The sequence below is a fragment of the Sorex fumeus genome, unplaced genomic scaffold (assembly GCF_029834395.1).
Source record: "Sorex fumeus unplaced genomic scaffold, SorFum_2.1 ptg000061l, whole genome shotgun sequence".
NCBI classification, from domain to species: domain Eukaryota; kingdom Metazoa; phylum Chordata; class Mammalia; order Eulipotyphla; family Soricidae; genus Sorex; species Sorex fumeus.
In genome coordinates, this window is record NW_026606118.1 from 30,271,295 (window position 1) to 30,288,469 (window position 17,175).

At 38.7% G+C, this 17,175-nt stretch overlaps 1 protein-coding gene across 1 annotated transcript in view; it reads left to right on the plus strand.

Moving 5' to 3' along the window:
• AHI1 (Abelson helper integration site 1) overlaps positions 1-17,175 on the plus strand; it is a 231,328-nt gene that overhangs the window by 153,396 nt on the left and 60,757 nt on the right. Inside the window, exon 21 of the mRNA XM_056126207.1 lies at positions 16,967-17,129. Within this exon, the coding sequence (XP_055982182.1) occupies positions 16,967-17,129 (163 nt within the window). The remainder of the gene's footprint in view (positions 1-16,966; positions 17,130-17,175) is intronic.

Genomic DNA, 17,175 nt, shown 5'->3' on the forward strand with positions numbered 1-17,175 from the left:
TAATATATAATCTTTTGTGTCTCACTTCTTTCATTTAGCATGTTTTCAGAGTTCATATTGTAGAATGCCTCAGAATTTCATCTCTTTATGAGCTAATATTCTGGCATATGGATGTACTATATTTTATTTACTCAATAATCTTTTGATGAGCATTTGGGTGCCTTCCATTTTCATATGTTATGAGTAATAGTCCAAGAACATTCTTTACAGGTTTTTGTGTATGCATATGTTTTAAGTTATCTTGTGTATATATTTAGTGGGAGAATTGCTATATCCTATGGCATATATGTTTAATATTCTTGAGGAAATACCAAAGTATCCTCCAAAGTGGCTGAATCTCTAGTCCTATCAGCCATGAGTGATGGTTTGAATTTCCTCATATTTTTGCTTATAGTTTTTATTCTTTTATATCCACTTGTATATCTATATATTTATTATATCTATCATATCTATATAGTCTGTTCTATAGATAATCCTATATATACATCCTATATCTTTATATATGTATATTTATATATCCATTACATTTATTATATTTATTTGTATATCTGTATATAATGAGTGGATATGTTATACCCATTTTTATCTAAGAAGATAAACTATTTGTACATCTTCATCAGAGATTGTTTCAATAATTTGCCATTTTGGCAAATAATATCTTATTATATAATTGTATAATTTAGTATTATTTTGTTTTTCTTTTGGGGGTCCCACAACAAATGGTACTTGGGCTTATTTCTTGCTCTGTGCTCAGGGATCATGCTCAGGAATCATTTTTGTTCAGACTTGGTGGACCATGTGCGATGCCAGGGATTGAACCCTGGATGACAGCATGCAAGGCAAGGACTCTACCTGCTTTACTTTGCTCTAGCCCATAATTTAGGCATATTTTAATGAATAGGTCATAAGATACACACGTATACACACACACACATATTGGATTAAGAATTTATTTGAGGAAGCTGGAGCGATAGCACAGTGGGTAGGGCATTTGCCTTACATGCGGCTGACCCAGGTTTGATTCCCAGTATCCTATATGGTCCCCCGAGCACTGCCAGGAGTAATTCCTGAGTGCATGAGCCAGGAGTAATCACTGCGCAAAGCCGGGTGTGATCCAAAAAGCAAAAAAAAAAACAAAAAAGAATTTATTTGACCAATGATGAAATAAAGTTTCCTTTTTAGAAATAGAGCAGAAGTTAGCAGATGTAAATTTTATTATAATTTTCTCAGATTTCTGCTTTGGTGTACCCCCTATGTTTTGGTAAATTTTATTTTTATTTCCATTTTGAATTTGCTTGTTGATTTATTCCCTGAATCATGTATTCTCTGTGGTTCAGACTAATGTAGTATAATATAATATATAGAATAATATACATAATATAGTATAATACTACTATAGCATTAATATAGTAAATATTTATGTTCTTATACATTAATAATCTCTCTAGTGTATTTTGTTTGTTTAATGATTATCCTAATAACTAAATTAGCACCTTAAGATCATCTTATTTGAACCAATATCAACTTAATTTTAGTAGTATATAAAGCCTTTGCTTTTTTGCTTTTCATAAATCTGGAAGGCCTTTGCCATTATTTCTTCAAATACTTTTCAACATCAGATTTTTATTTTAATACTTTCTTTGTCTTTTTGTATTTATATTTTTACCTGCTTAGATAGCATTCTCATTCTTTCTTCTGTTTCTTTAGATATGATTTTTTTCTGGATCTTTAAGAATATATAAATTAATTTTAAAACATCAATCCAGTAAACTCAACATCTAAATTATCTCAGGAACTGTTTCTAAAAAAATCATTTGATTTCTCTCTAGAGTCATATTTTACTCTTTTTATTTTTGCTATTTTTGATGTGTTGCCAAATGGACATTTGAGATTATAACCAAACTGGAAATCAGATATTTTACCTTCATTCCTCCATTCACTTGTGTTACTGTTGCTGATATTGTTTGTCTATTTAATGTCCTTTGTATATTAATTTCATAAAGTCTGTATTTTATGCATTGCGCAGTGTGGTTTGGTTAGCTAAGTGATATAATTGGACAGTATTTATATATTTTCTTCAGTATTTAGAACCCAGTACTGCACTTATCTAATAGGCTCTGTATATTAGAACATACTTTTGGTGTTTCCAAAAAGCTGTTTAGAACTCTGCCTTACTTAGACTTTACTTTCTGCTTATGCAGAACTGTCAGAAATGAAAGTCACACAATTCTGCACAAGTATATGACCTTCTAAATTACGAGGAATATGTTGGAACTTCTCAGAGTCAAAGTACTCTAGAGATGTGTCATGTCCAAGTTTATCTTTTTTACTTTTGGGGTAATCCCCTTGTTTCTCCTCATTTGTATCACCACCTAAATTACTACTGGTTGTTTTTCTAAAGTCCAAGGAATACAGCTATTCACAGAGCTGGATTTGAATCACATCAAATAGAAGACAAGCCTAAGAATGGAGATTATCAGAGGGCTAAACATAGACCAAATATGTACACTCCCTTGACTATGAGGTTTTGGAAACACTTCAGACTTTTTCTTCTCTCCTCCAGATTGCTCGCCTGCCAGGTTTCATAGCTACTGTCTTTTTGAGTGTGGTGGATTTTACACTGTCAAGAAACCAGCAAGAATTCTAATAATATAAATAGGCAAGTTAAAACTCCACAAAGTGTTTGTTTCTTTTCCCTTCTTTTCCTTTTAATACATGCTTCTTCTGTTGAAAGTATATTCTTTCAACAACACTAGTACTAATTGTAAATGTAGGCTAATAAGAGAAATGCTTTTCAGGTGCCTTCTTTTTTTTCTAGATTTTATTTTATTTTTATAAAATTGCTCACAATAATTTAGTACTTTTAATATTCAAACACCGTCCCCCCACCATTGTATCTTCCCACCACCATATTTTGAGTGTTTCAACCTCAGAACAATTTCTTTCTTTAATAATAGAAATAATGTCCTTAAGACCCTTATTTTGCCATAATTAAAACAGAAGCATTATATTCATTTCTTCCTTGAGGGTGCCCCAACTTTAAATTTTAGTATAGGAGTATAGCTTCATGGGAGAGTGTACACCTCACATGAAGAAGATCCTGGCTTTTATTTTCATGTCCCCACAATTTGTTAATATAACTCTAGAGGCCAGAAGGTTAGTATAGGAAGAGACACTAGCCTTGCAATGCAGCTAACCCTAATTTGATCCCCTGAGTACCACCGAGAGTTGAGCACAGAGCCAGGTATGACCCCTGAGTATGGCAAATGTAGCCCCCAAACAAAATGTAACTTCAGTTATTAAGAAAATAGGTATTTTACCTTGTTTTTGCTGAGGAAAAACTGGGCCAAGGCAGGCAATTTTCAGGGTATGTTCCTATAGACTGTACCAAGAATGACTCTACTGGAAATTGATACTTAGGAGACAGTATACAGTGCCAGGGATTAAACTGGGTTCAACTATATTCAAGGTAAGTTTCATACCTCCTGTTCTATCTCTCTGGTACTAAGAGTACAGATTTAAGAGAAAACTATATTTCTAACACCTGGGATCTATCAAATTTAGGGATTAGAGGAATAATAATTCTTTCAGCGTATAATTAAGCAAACAAAAACAAACACTAAAGAAATGAGGATATATATATATATATATCACTTAATCACTTAACTTCCCGTTAGTCATCAATTTGCTCGAGCAGGCACCAGTAACGTCTCCATTTGTCCCTGTCGCGTGCTAGTGTAGCCCAATGGCATCTGTATATATATATATATATATATATATATATATATATATATATACTGTTTATCTAAGGCTTTGATGACCGCTTCCATCTCAACAGAATCAAAGGCATTCTTTAAATCAATGAACGTTAGACAGAGCGGCATCTTGAACTCCCGTGAAACCTCAATGAGCTTGGTTATCATGTAGATGTGGTCGATCATGCTGAATCCTTTTCAGAACCTGGCTTGCCCGCATGGTTGTCCTTCATCTGGTGTTCTGCCAGTCCTATTCAGGATGACTCGAGTGAACAGCATGTAGACGACAGACAAATAAATGGCAGATCGGGCGATAGTTGCCAATGTCGTGTGTAAAGTCTTAGCATGCTGAAGGTTGTGTGTTCACGGATCTCTGAAAGGCTCTTCTCTCACTGCCCGCTTGAGCCGCTGTGTATGGCCTGCATCGGGATAGCAGTTGGCCAAGGGCAGACGAAGGAAAAAACAAGGGCCAGGCTGGTATCAATTGTAGTTTATTCCACTCCTCTTCACTCCTCTCTCTCCTCTGCTTCCTTCTCTCCTGGGCCCCAATATGGAACCTTTCTCCTTCTGCCTCTGACTCTAGATCTCTGGAGCTCAAACTCTCTCACTTCTGACTCTGCTCCCTCTGAGCTTACATTCTTAATTTATATGGCTATGACGTAGGGTGGTGACACAAAGGTGGGTTGAACATGACAAATAAACAAAGAGAGGTAAGACCATTCCTCCAGGAGATTAACTCAAGGATAAAATCTCATCTAAAGAGATTATTCCAAATTACTAGGAGATGCGCTCAAGGGTGGGATCCTAACAAGGGTGTGTTCTTTCCTCAGCTAGCAATCTACTTAAATAGTTGTAGTAAATCTACTTCTAATATTTCTAGCAATGTCATTCTGTGTGAGCACAGTAAGAGATATAAACTTACAGTTAGGTTCTTCCTGAGAACATCTCACTATACATACTCCAGTCCTCAGGCCAGGTTAGTCTTCCAAGCCCTAGGAGGGTCCTAGTCTCATCGTTACTTACTTTTGCATCATGGAAACATTTGTCCATGATCATGCCCTCAACTTATAGTTGAGTATTGTGGCACTTTGGCCTGGCCCATTTCGATGCCAGGGTAGCTCCCAGCTTACCCTGGGTCCATTCAGTCCCTCACTGGGACCCTGATTTTGGGGTGCTAGAAACTAAGGGCAACTGAGTCAAGAAAACAGACGCCTAGGAGTAAATATTATTCGGAGTCAATCAAATCCCAAGTTACAAAGCATAATATTAACTGTCTTCCTGTGTCCATACAGAAAGGACATTACTTTAAGGTAAACTATGCAAAAGATATAAGGTGATTAACTGGCTAAGGAGGAGAGCACAGAAAAGAGTTTACAAATGAACAAAGGAATGGGAGTGACTCGGGAGCACAGGGATGGGTATCACAAAACAGTGTTATCCTACAGTCGTGAATGTCTCCCTTCTTGTACAATAGTATGGTCCTGTTGGTTTTCCATTGGGATGGAATCTTGCATCCAGACAGGTAGTGTATGAAGAGCCAAGACAGTGTATTGATGAGTAGTGACAGCAGGTTCTTCAGGCGTTCGGGTCTGGCCTTCTCTGGGCCGGGTGCTGTTCACTTCTTTACCTACGAAATGGTGTGTCGGATTTCAGAAGGGAGAACGTTGGGAATGACATATCCATCCTGCATAATTTGGTATGTGGGCAGGTGGAGGTGGCTATCAAGAGATCCGAGTTGAAGTCATGGATAACCTTCTCCATTGCCCTTCTGGAAGATGTGATAGATCCATCAGGACATTGGAGGGCTGTCATCTTGGTCTTGTAGTTGGCGAAGGACAGGCGGGCATTGCAAATGCTTTTCCTGGCTTCTGCTGCATTGGCTAACACTGCTGCTCTTATCTCTTTGAAGTCTTCCTTTATCACTTCTCTGTGCTGCTTTGCAAACTTGGATGAAGGCTTGCAGTTTCCTGAGACTTGCACCAAGCCATGTTGATAAATGAGCTCAAGAGTTTTCGAAGACAGGCATCTTTTTATGGTAATCTCTCTCTCAGCATTCCTCACACAATCGTGGCGTTCAAACTCAATAAATCAGGATCCTCTGTGAGCTGTATTACGGATTCACTACCAGGATCTCACCATTCTACAAGGAAGTGATCATCCATGTCAAGAGAGAGGTTCAGCAGAGTGAAACCATTTCACGGAAACTCTTCAGTGTCACCCTCGAGAATGTCATGCAACAACTGGAATGGGAAGGAACGGGAGTGAAGATAGACAGTCAGCAACTACACTACCTCTGCTTCACTGATGACATCATTCTAATAACACGAAATATTAGCCAAGTGGCACAAATGCTGGCCGACTTTGACCGTGAGTGTGGAAAAGCCAACTACAGCTGAATCTCATGAAGACAATGTTTATGAGAAACAGTCTCGTTCCTGACGTTCCATTCGCTCTCAACAAACAAACATCTCTGATTGCAACAGTTATGTATACCTAGGTCAAGAAGTCAACATGACGAATGACCTGGCACTTGAGTTGCACAGGAGGAAGAGAGTGGCTTGGAACGTCTTCAAGAGCATCGAAGAAATAACTAAGAGGACCAAGAACCTCCGGCTCCGGACACATCTCTTCAGTTCCACTGTTCTTCCTGCATTAACATATGCCTCAGAGACCTGGGCCCTACGCAAACAAGATGAGAACGCTATTCAGGTCTTCCAAAGAGGAACTGAAAGAGCTATGCTTGGAGTATCACGCTTCACTCAAATTAGAGGAAAAAGCCGAAGTTTCGACCTCCGTCAACGATCAAGAATCAGGGACACTGTCCCCTTTGCCAAGGCATTGAAAATCAGTGGACTGGACACGTAATGAGATTTGGAGATGACAGCTGGACTACAGCCATTACCGATTGGAATCCACGGGAAGTCAAAAGATTGTGTGGCCTCCCACCTACAAAATGGTCAGACTTCTTCATCAAGACCCAGAACAATCGGTTTGAGGATCTTCGTGTTCCTAGAACCAGCAGACACCATTGCGCTACACTAACTCGTGACAGGGACGAATGGAGACATTACTGGTGCCCGCTTGAGCAAATCGTTGAGTAACGGGATATCAAGTGATATATATACTGTAGCACTGTAGTACTGTCCTCCTGTTGTCATTGATTTGCACTAATGGGCCCAGTAACGTCTCCATTGTAAAACTTGTTGTTACTGTTTTTGGCATATCAAATATGCCTCAGGGAGCTTGCCAGGCTCTGCTGTGTGTGGGCAGGATACTTTTGGTAGCTTGCCGGGCTCTCTGAGAGGGACGGAGGAGTCAAACCCAGGTCGGCTGCATGCAAGGTAAACTCCCTACCCGCTGTGCTATCACTCCAGCCTATATAAATATATATATACACACACACACACATATATATGTATGTATGTATATATGTATATATGTGTATATATATTATATATATGTGTGTGTGAAATATGTGTATGCATGTATATATGTAAGTAAAGTAAAAGTAAAGGCCCTCCCGTTGTTCGTCGATTTGCTCGAGCGGGCCCAGTAACGTCTCCATTGGAGACTTTGTTGTTACTGTGTTTGGCATATCGAATACGTCACAGGGAGCTTGCCAGGCTCTGCCGTGTGGGCGAGATACTCTCAGTAGCTTGCTGGGCTCTCTGAGAGGGGCGGAGGAATCGAACTCGGGTCGTCCATGTTGGCTGCATGCAAGGCAAATGCCCTACCGCTGTGCTATTGCTCCAGCCCATGTATATATGTATTTTCCCTATATATAATTTACCACATCCCTCATACATAGTAAGCTTTATACAAGTAAATGGCAGATACATATATTTCTAGATGATTCTAGACAGATAAACAGATCTGCATATAGCATATTAGACTACCGTGGGCTCTGGAGCAATAGCACAGAGGGTAGGGCGTTCGCCTTACAAGCGGCCAACCTGGCCGACCCGAGTTTGATTCCTCCACCCCTCTCGGAGAGCCCGGCAAGCTACCGAGAGTATTCGATATGCCAAACACAGTAACAAAAAAATCTCCAATGGAGATGTTACTGGGCCCGCTCGAGCAAATCGACGATCAACAGGAGGGCCTTTACCTTTACCTTGGGCTGGAGCGATAGCACAGCGGGTAGGGCGTCTGCCTTGCACACAGCCAACATGGCCGACCCGAGTTTGATTCCTCCGCCCCTCTCGGAGACCCCGGCAAGCTACCGAGAGTATTCGATATGCCAGACACAGTAACAACAAAGTCTCCAATGGAGACGTTACTGGGCCCGCTCGAGCAAATCAATGATCAACGGGAGAGCCTTTACTTTACTTACTTTACTATAATAATGGTAGGAGTACATTGATATTGGGATAAAAAAACAAAACTGAGATTTATATACTTCTTTTAGTACAGGTGAATTTTAAAACCTTGGTTGAATAAATCTAAAATACAGAAATGAGATGTCTTTTTTAAAAAATACTTCATAAAATAGTACAGATTATTATCAGGATATTAACATATTAAATTTAGAATAGGTTATTTTAAACATATATTTGAAACAGTTTAACATTTTCATTGTATTCTAACCTCTTTGTATTAAGACCTGTTGCATTCTTTGTATTTCCTCACTGTGTGCAGTGCTCTTTCTCTATATGATACTGATTCTAGAAATTAAATATTGATACTTTTATAAGTTTTTATAATTTTAATAATCTTATTAACTTTAACACATGTTCTTAGGAGTTCTTTTAGTTTTCAAAGAATGTAGAAGGCTAGGAATATGACTCCTTAGGTGGTAAAGCACTTGTTTGCATTTGTGAAGTTCTGAGTTTGATCCCCAGCACTGAGATGCTGGATTTGAGGCCTGAACTGTCATGCCATGCCACAGACTGAGCATCACCTGTAGTGTCACCCAGAAAAGCTTAAATTTATCGCAGTTTGCCTTATAATTGTTAGAGTTATCACATATTTTTGTAAAACAATCTCTATGCATTTTCATACCATTCTAAATGATATTTCAGTTTTTACTTGATTAAGAAATCTCTTTACTGCTTTTACTATAGCTGCAATAATTTGCTTTCCTGACAACAGTTTTCTAGAATTTCCTCTCTTAAACATTTTGTGTATTCTGAATCTCTTACCCTTTCCCATATTTATGATTGTGAAAAACATCACTGTCACTATCACTGTCCTCCCGTTGTTCATCGATTTGCTCAAGCAGGCCCAGTAACGTCTCCATTGTGACACTTGTTACTGTTTTTGGCATATCGAATATGTCATGGGGAGCTTGCCAGGCTTTGTCGTGCGGGGGAGATACTCTCAGTAGCTTGCCGGGCTTTCCAAGAGGGGCAGAGGAATTGAACTCGGGTCTGCTGGGTCGGCCATGTGCAAATGCCCTACCTGCTGTGCTATCGCTCCAGCCCATTTATTATAAATGCAAAAAATGTCCATTGTTAATTAATAGGCATTAAGGTGTAACAATGCATATCTCAAAAAAGAATTACTCAGGCTAGAGAGATAATTCAGGGGTTAAGTCCCTTGCCTTGCATATAGTCAAACCCAGTTCAATCCCTAGCACCACATATCATTTCCTGAGCACTGATAGGAGTGATCCCTGAGCACTCAGAGCCAGGGTCACCTCTGAGCACTGCCAGTTGTGACCCCCAAATTACTAAAATGTTACTTTTTTACAGTACCTTATTTTTGGTACTAATACTGCCAATAGCCATTAAAGTGCTTAATAAGTCTTGGGCTGAGTATTCATTTGCACAAACCTGGGGAAAAAGTTTAAAAGGCAAAACTCATCAGAAAATAGTAAGCTGCACAATCAGTTCACGTTCCTGACACCCTAAAAAATGCTTTCACAAATGGGAGCATTGGTAGAATTATCAGGAATCACACTCTGATACAAGAGTTTATAAAACCCTGAGATCAAGATTTCCCTAACTTTTCTTTAAACAAAATTTAAAACACAAATCAGGGAAAGAGAAAATTTATCCCAAGTAACTATGTGTTGGGAAATCATCTGATACTCTTTAAAGGAATTGAAGAAAATCCCAGAACTGACCAAAGGAAAAACGAACTGGCTTTCTAGTCCAATTGCCTCTAAGTTGGTAACTAAAATTATCAGAATGTATTCTCTCACTGCTCTGGAGTTAAAGTTGAGAAAGGGGAGAATGCAGAAGGAAAATGATAAGCTGCAAATACCATACTGACTCCAAGTTGACAAAGAGAAATCCACCAACAGTTATTAGTCCAAATAGAACAGTGTTAAAGGAGAAAATACCTATGTCTTTGTTTGTTTAGCACAACTTAGCCATTATGGATATTAATTTTTGGATTGCATTATAGATAAAGTGGCACAAAACATCTTCTGTTGAATGATACTGCATAATTCCTTCACTACACTGGTTTCCTGAATCACTGAAAGTATCTATAGGAGATAGCTCAATGGCTACACATTTCTTTGCAAGACAGAAGCCATGAGTTCAACCCCAGATGTTACCCACATGCACTCAGTATGCTCCTGGTGCCACTGCTATCTGGAACCCCTAATTCAACAATAAGAATTAAGTTATCTCTAGTGTGCAGCCAGATAATTTGCAAACACCATAGCTAAAGATTTGTGAGCACTGTGACCAGGAAAGTGATCATAAGTACCTGAACAAGTGCAGCCCTTGGAAGCATCTGTGCAAACACAACAAAGTGCATCTCTCTGTGACCCCTGGTCATCACAAAAATGAACAGCAGCAATGGGAAAAGGGATAGGAACTAAATACAATAAATAGACACTGTCTTTTTAATAGAACATTTGAGGGGCCAGAGAGATAGTGTAGTGGATGAGGTGCTTTCCTTGCATGCATCCGACCTGGGTTCAATCCCCGACACCCTATATGGTATCCTGAGTCTACAAGTGGTCCATTAAAGCCAGAAGTAAGCCCTGAGCACCACCAGTGTGGCCCCCAAACCAAATGAAATATAAAAGAACATTTGAGAATTTTTTAGACAACTGTAATAAAATTTTCACAGAAGATTACTGTATCACTGTATCACTGTCATCCCGTTGTTCATCGATTTCCTCAAACAGGCACCAATAATGTCTCCTTCATCCTAGCCCTGAGATTTTAGAAAGTGCCATATTCAAGGCTCTTTCAGGGTCAGGAGACTGAGACCCATCATTGTTACTGGTTTTTGGCATATTGAATACGTCACGGGGAGTTTGCCAGATTCTGCCATGTGGGCAGGATATTTTTCGGTAGCCTGCCAGGTTCTCCAGAGTAAGAACTAGATAATAAAATGTCGTGCAGCCGCAAATGCGGCCGCGCGCTTCCAAGAGCTGAGTTTTATAGTCTCTGGGTCTTGGCCATTGATGGGATTACACAGCACCAGGGGCAGTTGGTGGGTGTAATGCCTACATACTGGAAGATGGGGGATCTGGGTGGAGGAGGTCCAGCCCCAGTCTGAGCACGCTTGGAGATCTACGCCCCGGGTCCCGCAAACCTGGGTTCCTCTGCCGGTTCCTTCATGCGTGAGGCTTGTCCGAAGGTGTGGAGAATGGTCTTAAGCATGGCTGTGGCTGGAACCGGAGGTCTTCAGCTGCCAGGGCTCTGCTCGGAGCGGGGAGGGAAACCCAACTCGCCCTTCTCCAAGGGGCCCCAGTAAGGACAGGCAGGCGCGGAGGCAGGAGACTCTGTGCTGTTCTCTTCCAGGAACTGGGTTTTATAGTCTCTGGGTCTTGACCATTGATGGGATTACACAGTGCCCGGGTCAGAAGATATCACAGAAGATAATTTATAAAAAGATTTTATTGAACATTATATGACTGAAATCCAGTCAATGAACAAATTTGTAACTGTGGATTTCATGCTGATGTAATTAAAAAAATTTGTTTAATATCTGAAAGGTTAAGCAGACTTTGTTTAAACAGAAATAGTATTTGTCAAAAGTAAAGTGGAAAAAGAATTTTTTAATAAAAGTAAAATTTACCAATGGCATTTTCACCATAATTATGCCCATATAATTTCACAAGTTTTGAGGAAGAGAAGGAACACTGTTTCAACTATAATTTGAATAGTTGTCAAATTATAGCCAAGTAGATTTTGTGGAATATTTCATTTTCTACAGTTGCCACTTACCAACATGGGCACTTAAACTTATGGTCTGTGGAGGATTTTGTTTTGTTTGTTCATTTTAAGGTATCTGGTGTTAAAAAGAAAGGAAAAGAAAAGAAAAGAGGCCTTTTTGTGCAAGGCAATAAGGTATCTGGTGTTTAAAAGAAAGGAAAAGAAAAGAAAAGAAAAGAAAAGAAAAGAAAAGAAAAAAGGCCTTTTTTGTGCAAGGCAAAAGCTATACCGATCAACTTTAAGTGCATGATTTTAAACTTGCTGTTGCAGAGAGATTTCATGACTTTTCTGGATTATATTGCTGAGGACATTCTGCCATAGGTCTGGACCTATATCTGTCCAGACCACTGTGGTGAGAAATGGCACATTATTGAAGATACTCATTAAGACAGTGGTCAAGACAGATTTTTTATGACAAAGCCCACCAAAATAAGAGGAAAATCTAATACTGATTCAAAACAAATCTTTTGATAAAAATGTATCTTCCCATTTTTTATAGATCTTTATCCTGACATAGGCAGTTTTAAAACATAAATGAAAATAGAGTGGGTATAGTTTATGCAGAATACACTGCCAGAATAAAACAGAGAAGTGCTCTGTGTATACTCTGATGCTTGGGAGAGTAAACCTGTAAATCTTCTGATGAGACCATAAATCTGATAAATTCACACAGCAGTGACTGAGTGACTCTGTTGTGTGCCTTAAGTATGAGGAGGAAAGTCATTACTGCACTACTAGAATATGGGCTGTTGATGTGTGAAGAACACTGATTCCTCATTGTATAGCAATTTTGCATTTAAATAATCGTCTGATAGTGACATGCTTCTTTGCTTGGGGAGGTATTCCTTCTCCAGCTATCACCCTCCAAGGAAAGTTGGTGGTGGTGTTTGGTGGCAAGGACATAATTTTTATACTCAAACTTAAACTTAACATTGCAGTTGTATGGAGCATGTAAGCTGATAAGAGCATGAATGAGCAAGGGAGATATTTGCCGATATGCTGCAGTCAGATGGGTGGTAGTGAGTGACAGCATCATGCCGTGATTGATCTGCCAGGGCTTCCATAACCAAGTACCACAGTCTCAGAAGCTTCAACAATAGAAATGTATCATCTGGAGCATCAAATTGAGTGCTGGGCTGCTTTCTTCTGAGTCCTCTTTCCTTAGCTTGCAGACAACTGTCTTCTCACTGTTGCCTTTTCTGACCCTTTTCTCTGCATATGTGCTCCTGGTATTCCTTCCTCTCTTTACAAGCACCAAGTTTTGCTGGATGAGATTCCACCCAAATGACCATAATTTCCTCCCTAAAGCTTCTCTCGAAATATTGTCATATTTTTTATTTAGAACTTCAGGTAATGGGTCGGAAGAAATGCGTTTCAAGTGTAGTAGGAACAGGAGTATGGAACATGTTTACAAGGACTACAGGGCCATATGGAACTGGTTTTGCTCTACTAGAATGGGTAACAAGAAAATAATGGGTGGGTCCTTTATTAGGAAAATTAAAATGTAAAATCTTAGTGTTCTTTTGGACACCTCTGGATATCTCTGAAGGAACTCAGCAGATCCTGATAGAACAATTAGGAAAGAATCTTTAATTCACTTAATGAATTTTAGATTGTCAGTTGTCCAGATGAAACAAGGTTGAAGTGGGATTTTCCTAAATGATTTTGTTACCTAATCTGAGTCTCTCTTTCCTCCTAGCAGAGACATCTGGCTCCTGGCAAGCACACAAGACCTCATACTTGCCCCAGATTCTATCCTCTTGTGCTGTTCCATTTTTTCAGAGCCAGGATGAGTAGCAATAGGAACAAATATTCATGTAGTTTTCTGAGACTGTTTGATGAAAAGAGCACAGTTGACCTATGAGGACCCAATTTATTAGTATTGATTAAATATTACTATCCCAAAATGTGTCTTATAAATAATAAATAATATGTCTTACTTGAGTGATTAAAAGCTCTTGCCCCTCTGTCATTCCTTTCTGCTGCTGTTTCCCCATATTTGATTTTAAACAAAGATGTCCTTTAGATAAATTTGTTTTAGGGGTGGAGGGAGACGGGAGTAGTTACAGAGAACAGCTGAGTTTAAATGCTAGAGTATGAGATGTTTCAGTGCTAGTTCAGGAGTTTGGCTTGACTTTAGGTAAGTTACTAAATTTTTTTACATTAAATTTCTCAGTTATAAAGTTTAACATAAACTTAAAAATAGCATATACCCTAAGGATTATCATAATGACTCAGTATGACAATATAAAAATATGGCAGTCTCTCAGAGCATTTTAATTGGTTTGCTCACTTCTGTTAATGCCAGGTAGGAAAATAAAGAGGAAGAGATTTGGAGAAGGAAGAACAAAGGGAAAAGTTAAAAATTTTACTTTTATATTAGCATCTTGGTATCAGTTTACTAAAACATAAAATATTTGTAAACTTTAAGCAATATCTTTTATAGCAAATTGTAAGTTGGGATCTTACAATAGATTAGCCATTTGATTAAAATTACCATCTGAATTAAAATATCCTTTTCGAATTAAGATGTCAAACTATATAGTGACAGTAATTCACTCTAAGGAACTCCAAGCATATTCCTTACAATCTAATGAGTGTGGTAATACATTTTTTCATTATTAAGTCACTGTGAGATACACAGTTACAGAGCTGTTCATGATCAGGTTTCAGTCATAAAATATTGATACCTATCCCTTCACCAGTGTATACTTACACCACCAATGCCCCCAGTTTCTTCCTCCTCTCCTCCTCCTCCTTCTCCTCCTCCTTCTTTTCCTCTCCCTCCTCCACTTCCTCCTCCCCTCCTCCACTTCCTCCTCCCCTCCTTCTTTACTTCTTCTTCCTCCTCCTCCTCCTCCTTTTTCCTCCTTCCTTCTTCTTCCCCTCCTCCTCTTCCTCTTGCTCCTCCCTTCTTCCTTGTTCCTTCTTCTTGTCTCTTTTTTTGAGCATTATGGTTTGCAATACAGATACTGAGATAGTTCCTTTCCCTACTTTTGGCATGCAATTTTTTTTTAATTTAATTTTATTTTTCCACAATTTTTTTCTCTTCCGGTCACACCTCACAATGCTCAGGGGTTACTCCTGACTTTGCACTCAGGAATAACTCCTGGCAGTGCTCAGGGGACCATATGGGATGCTGGGAATTGAACCCGGGTTGGCCTCATGCAAGGCAAACACCCTACCCGCTGTGCTATCACTCCAGCCCCTGGCATGCAATTTTTATGCAGATTAATTGTTTACAATTATCATTGTCATAGTGGTTCTGTCCCAACTGTCGTTTCCCCCAGTACTTGAGACAGATTTCCAAACATTAACCCATCTCCCTGGCCCTGATTACTACTCTCCTTGGATGTTAGTCTCACCCTATGTTTTCTTATATCCCCAAAATGAGCGCAATCATTCTGTGTCTGTCCCTCTCCTTCTGATTATTTCACTCGGTATGATATTCTCCATGTCCATCCAATTATAAGCTAATTTCATGACTTCATTTTTCCTAAAACTTGCATAGGGTATTAAGTAATATTAATAAGAGATACCAAACAGAATATGATAAACTTTATGGATTCCACTACATCTCTCTTCCCAATGCTTATATTATAAATCTGAACTCTCAACATGCATGATCAGCATGATCAGGCCCTTTTTTTTTTATTCATGTAGCCTTAGCTTTCCCCACTCTTCTCTCTTACCTGCCTCTAATGGAGGGCTCCCACATTATTGAACTTTTTGATTTTATCTTCCCTGTTCATTCACACTTATAGTATAATGTGCCTGAAACAATTTCCATCTCCTCATCTGGTTGATTCCTGATCTTATTTTATTCTGCAAAACCTGAACTTTCCCTTCTAGAGATTATAACTCACCAGAGGGTATTTAACCTCAAGTTCAGTTACAGACATATTAGAATTTCAATATATACAGGTTAGTTGAAGAAATAAATTAACACTAAAACTGAAAAAGCATATAATTATAACAATGATTTCTGTTGCATATATAATCATAAAAATTTTACATTTTCTATTTAAGAAAACTTAAGAGTTCATTCTTTAGTATACATTATATCCTACTTTGTCACTGTCACTGTCACTGTCCTCCCGTTGTTCATCGATTTGCTCGAGCGGGCCCAGTAACGTCTCCATCCTACTTTGTATAATATATAAATATAAAATGGGTTTTGAGTCCTTATAATCGCTCTAAGGGCCTTTAAGAAGCCTCTTCAGGGTTTGTCGTTCATTTTTATTTGGATTTTTTAAATAAAAAGAATCAAATATGTTGACTAATATGACAATAGAAAAGAATTCTCTTGTGATTTTTTTTAACTTTGTCCTCAGTAAAAATAAGCATATAGGAGCATTTTAAAAAGTAGTGAAAATATTTAGACTATTGATAAAAATTATCAAACATGAACTGAAGAAATGGTATAGGAGGTTAGGTTCTTGCCTTTCATGCAGCTGACCTGGGTTCAATCCCTGGCACTGCATATGGAACCCCAATACTAGTAGGAGTGAATCCTGAGCACAAATACAGGAGTACATGGACAATGACCCAAAAGGGAAAAAAAAGGTAAAAATCAGAAGCATATGTGGATACCATAAAATAGTTGAATTAACAATAAACCAAGTGATAATAATGAATCTAGGTAATCAGGTTGCTACATTGTGCTTTTCCTTTGTGTAAACTTTAATGTTCTGAAGAATATGTTTTCAGATGTGTCTGTATAACCCGGAAAATGGGATGTAAAGGTAGTATAATACAATTCTGAGAAAGTGAGTGATGTGTGAGCTTCTTTTTATTTTTTTCATTTGCAAGTAATTTACTTTTTAAAAAAATTAACATCTGCTATTTTGAAGCTAATCTTAGTGTATTGAATGCTCTTAACCATTTCTCAATCCCACAGTCTTTTATCTCGCTTCTCCTGCTGTGTTCCCACCACCCCTCATCCCATTAGCAAACCCTGAGACAGCCTCAGACTTACCAAAGTACTACTTTGGTTTCAGCTGCCCTTCTGCAAGAGGAAGTGAATGTTGGGGGTTTTCTCTGTGGTACAGTTGTGATAAAGCTGTGGTGGTCTTATCTCTCTCGTAGGTAGTGGCTCTTTATGACTACACAGCAAATCGATCAGATGAACTAACCATCCATCGCGGAGACATTATCCGAGTGTTTTTCAAAGATAATGAAGACTGGTGGTACGGCAGCATAGGGAAGGGACAGGAAGGTTACTTTCCAGCTAATCATGTGGCTAGTGAAAGTAAGTTTTATACTCCCTTCCTGGTTTACTAATATGGTATAACTGA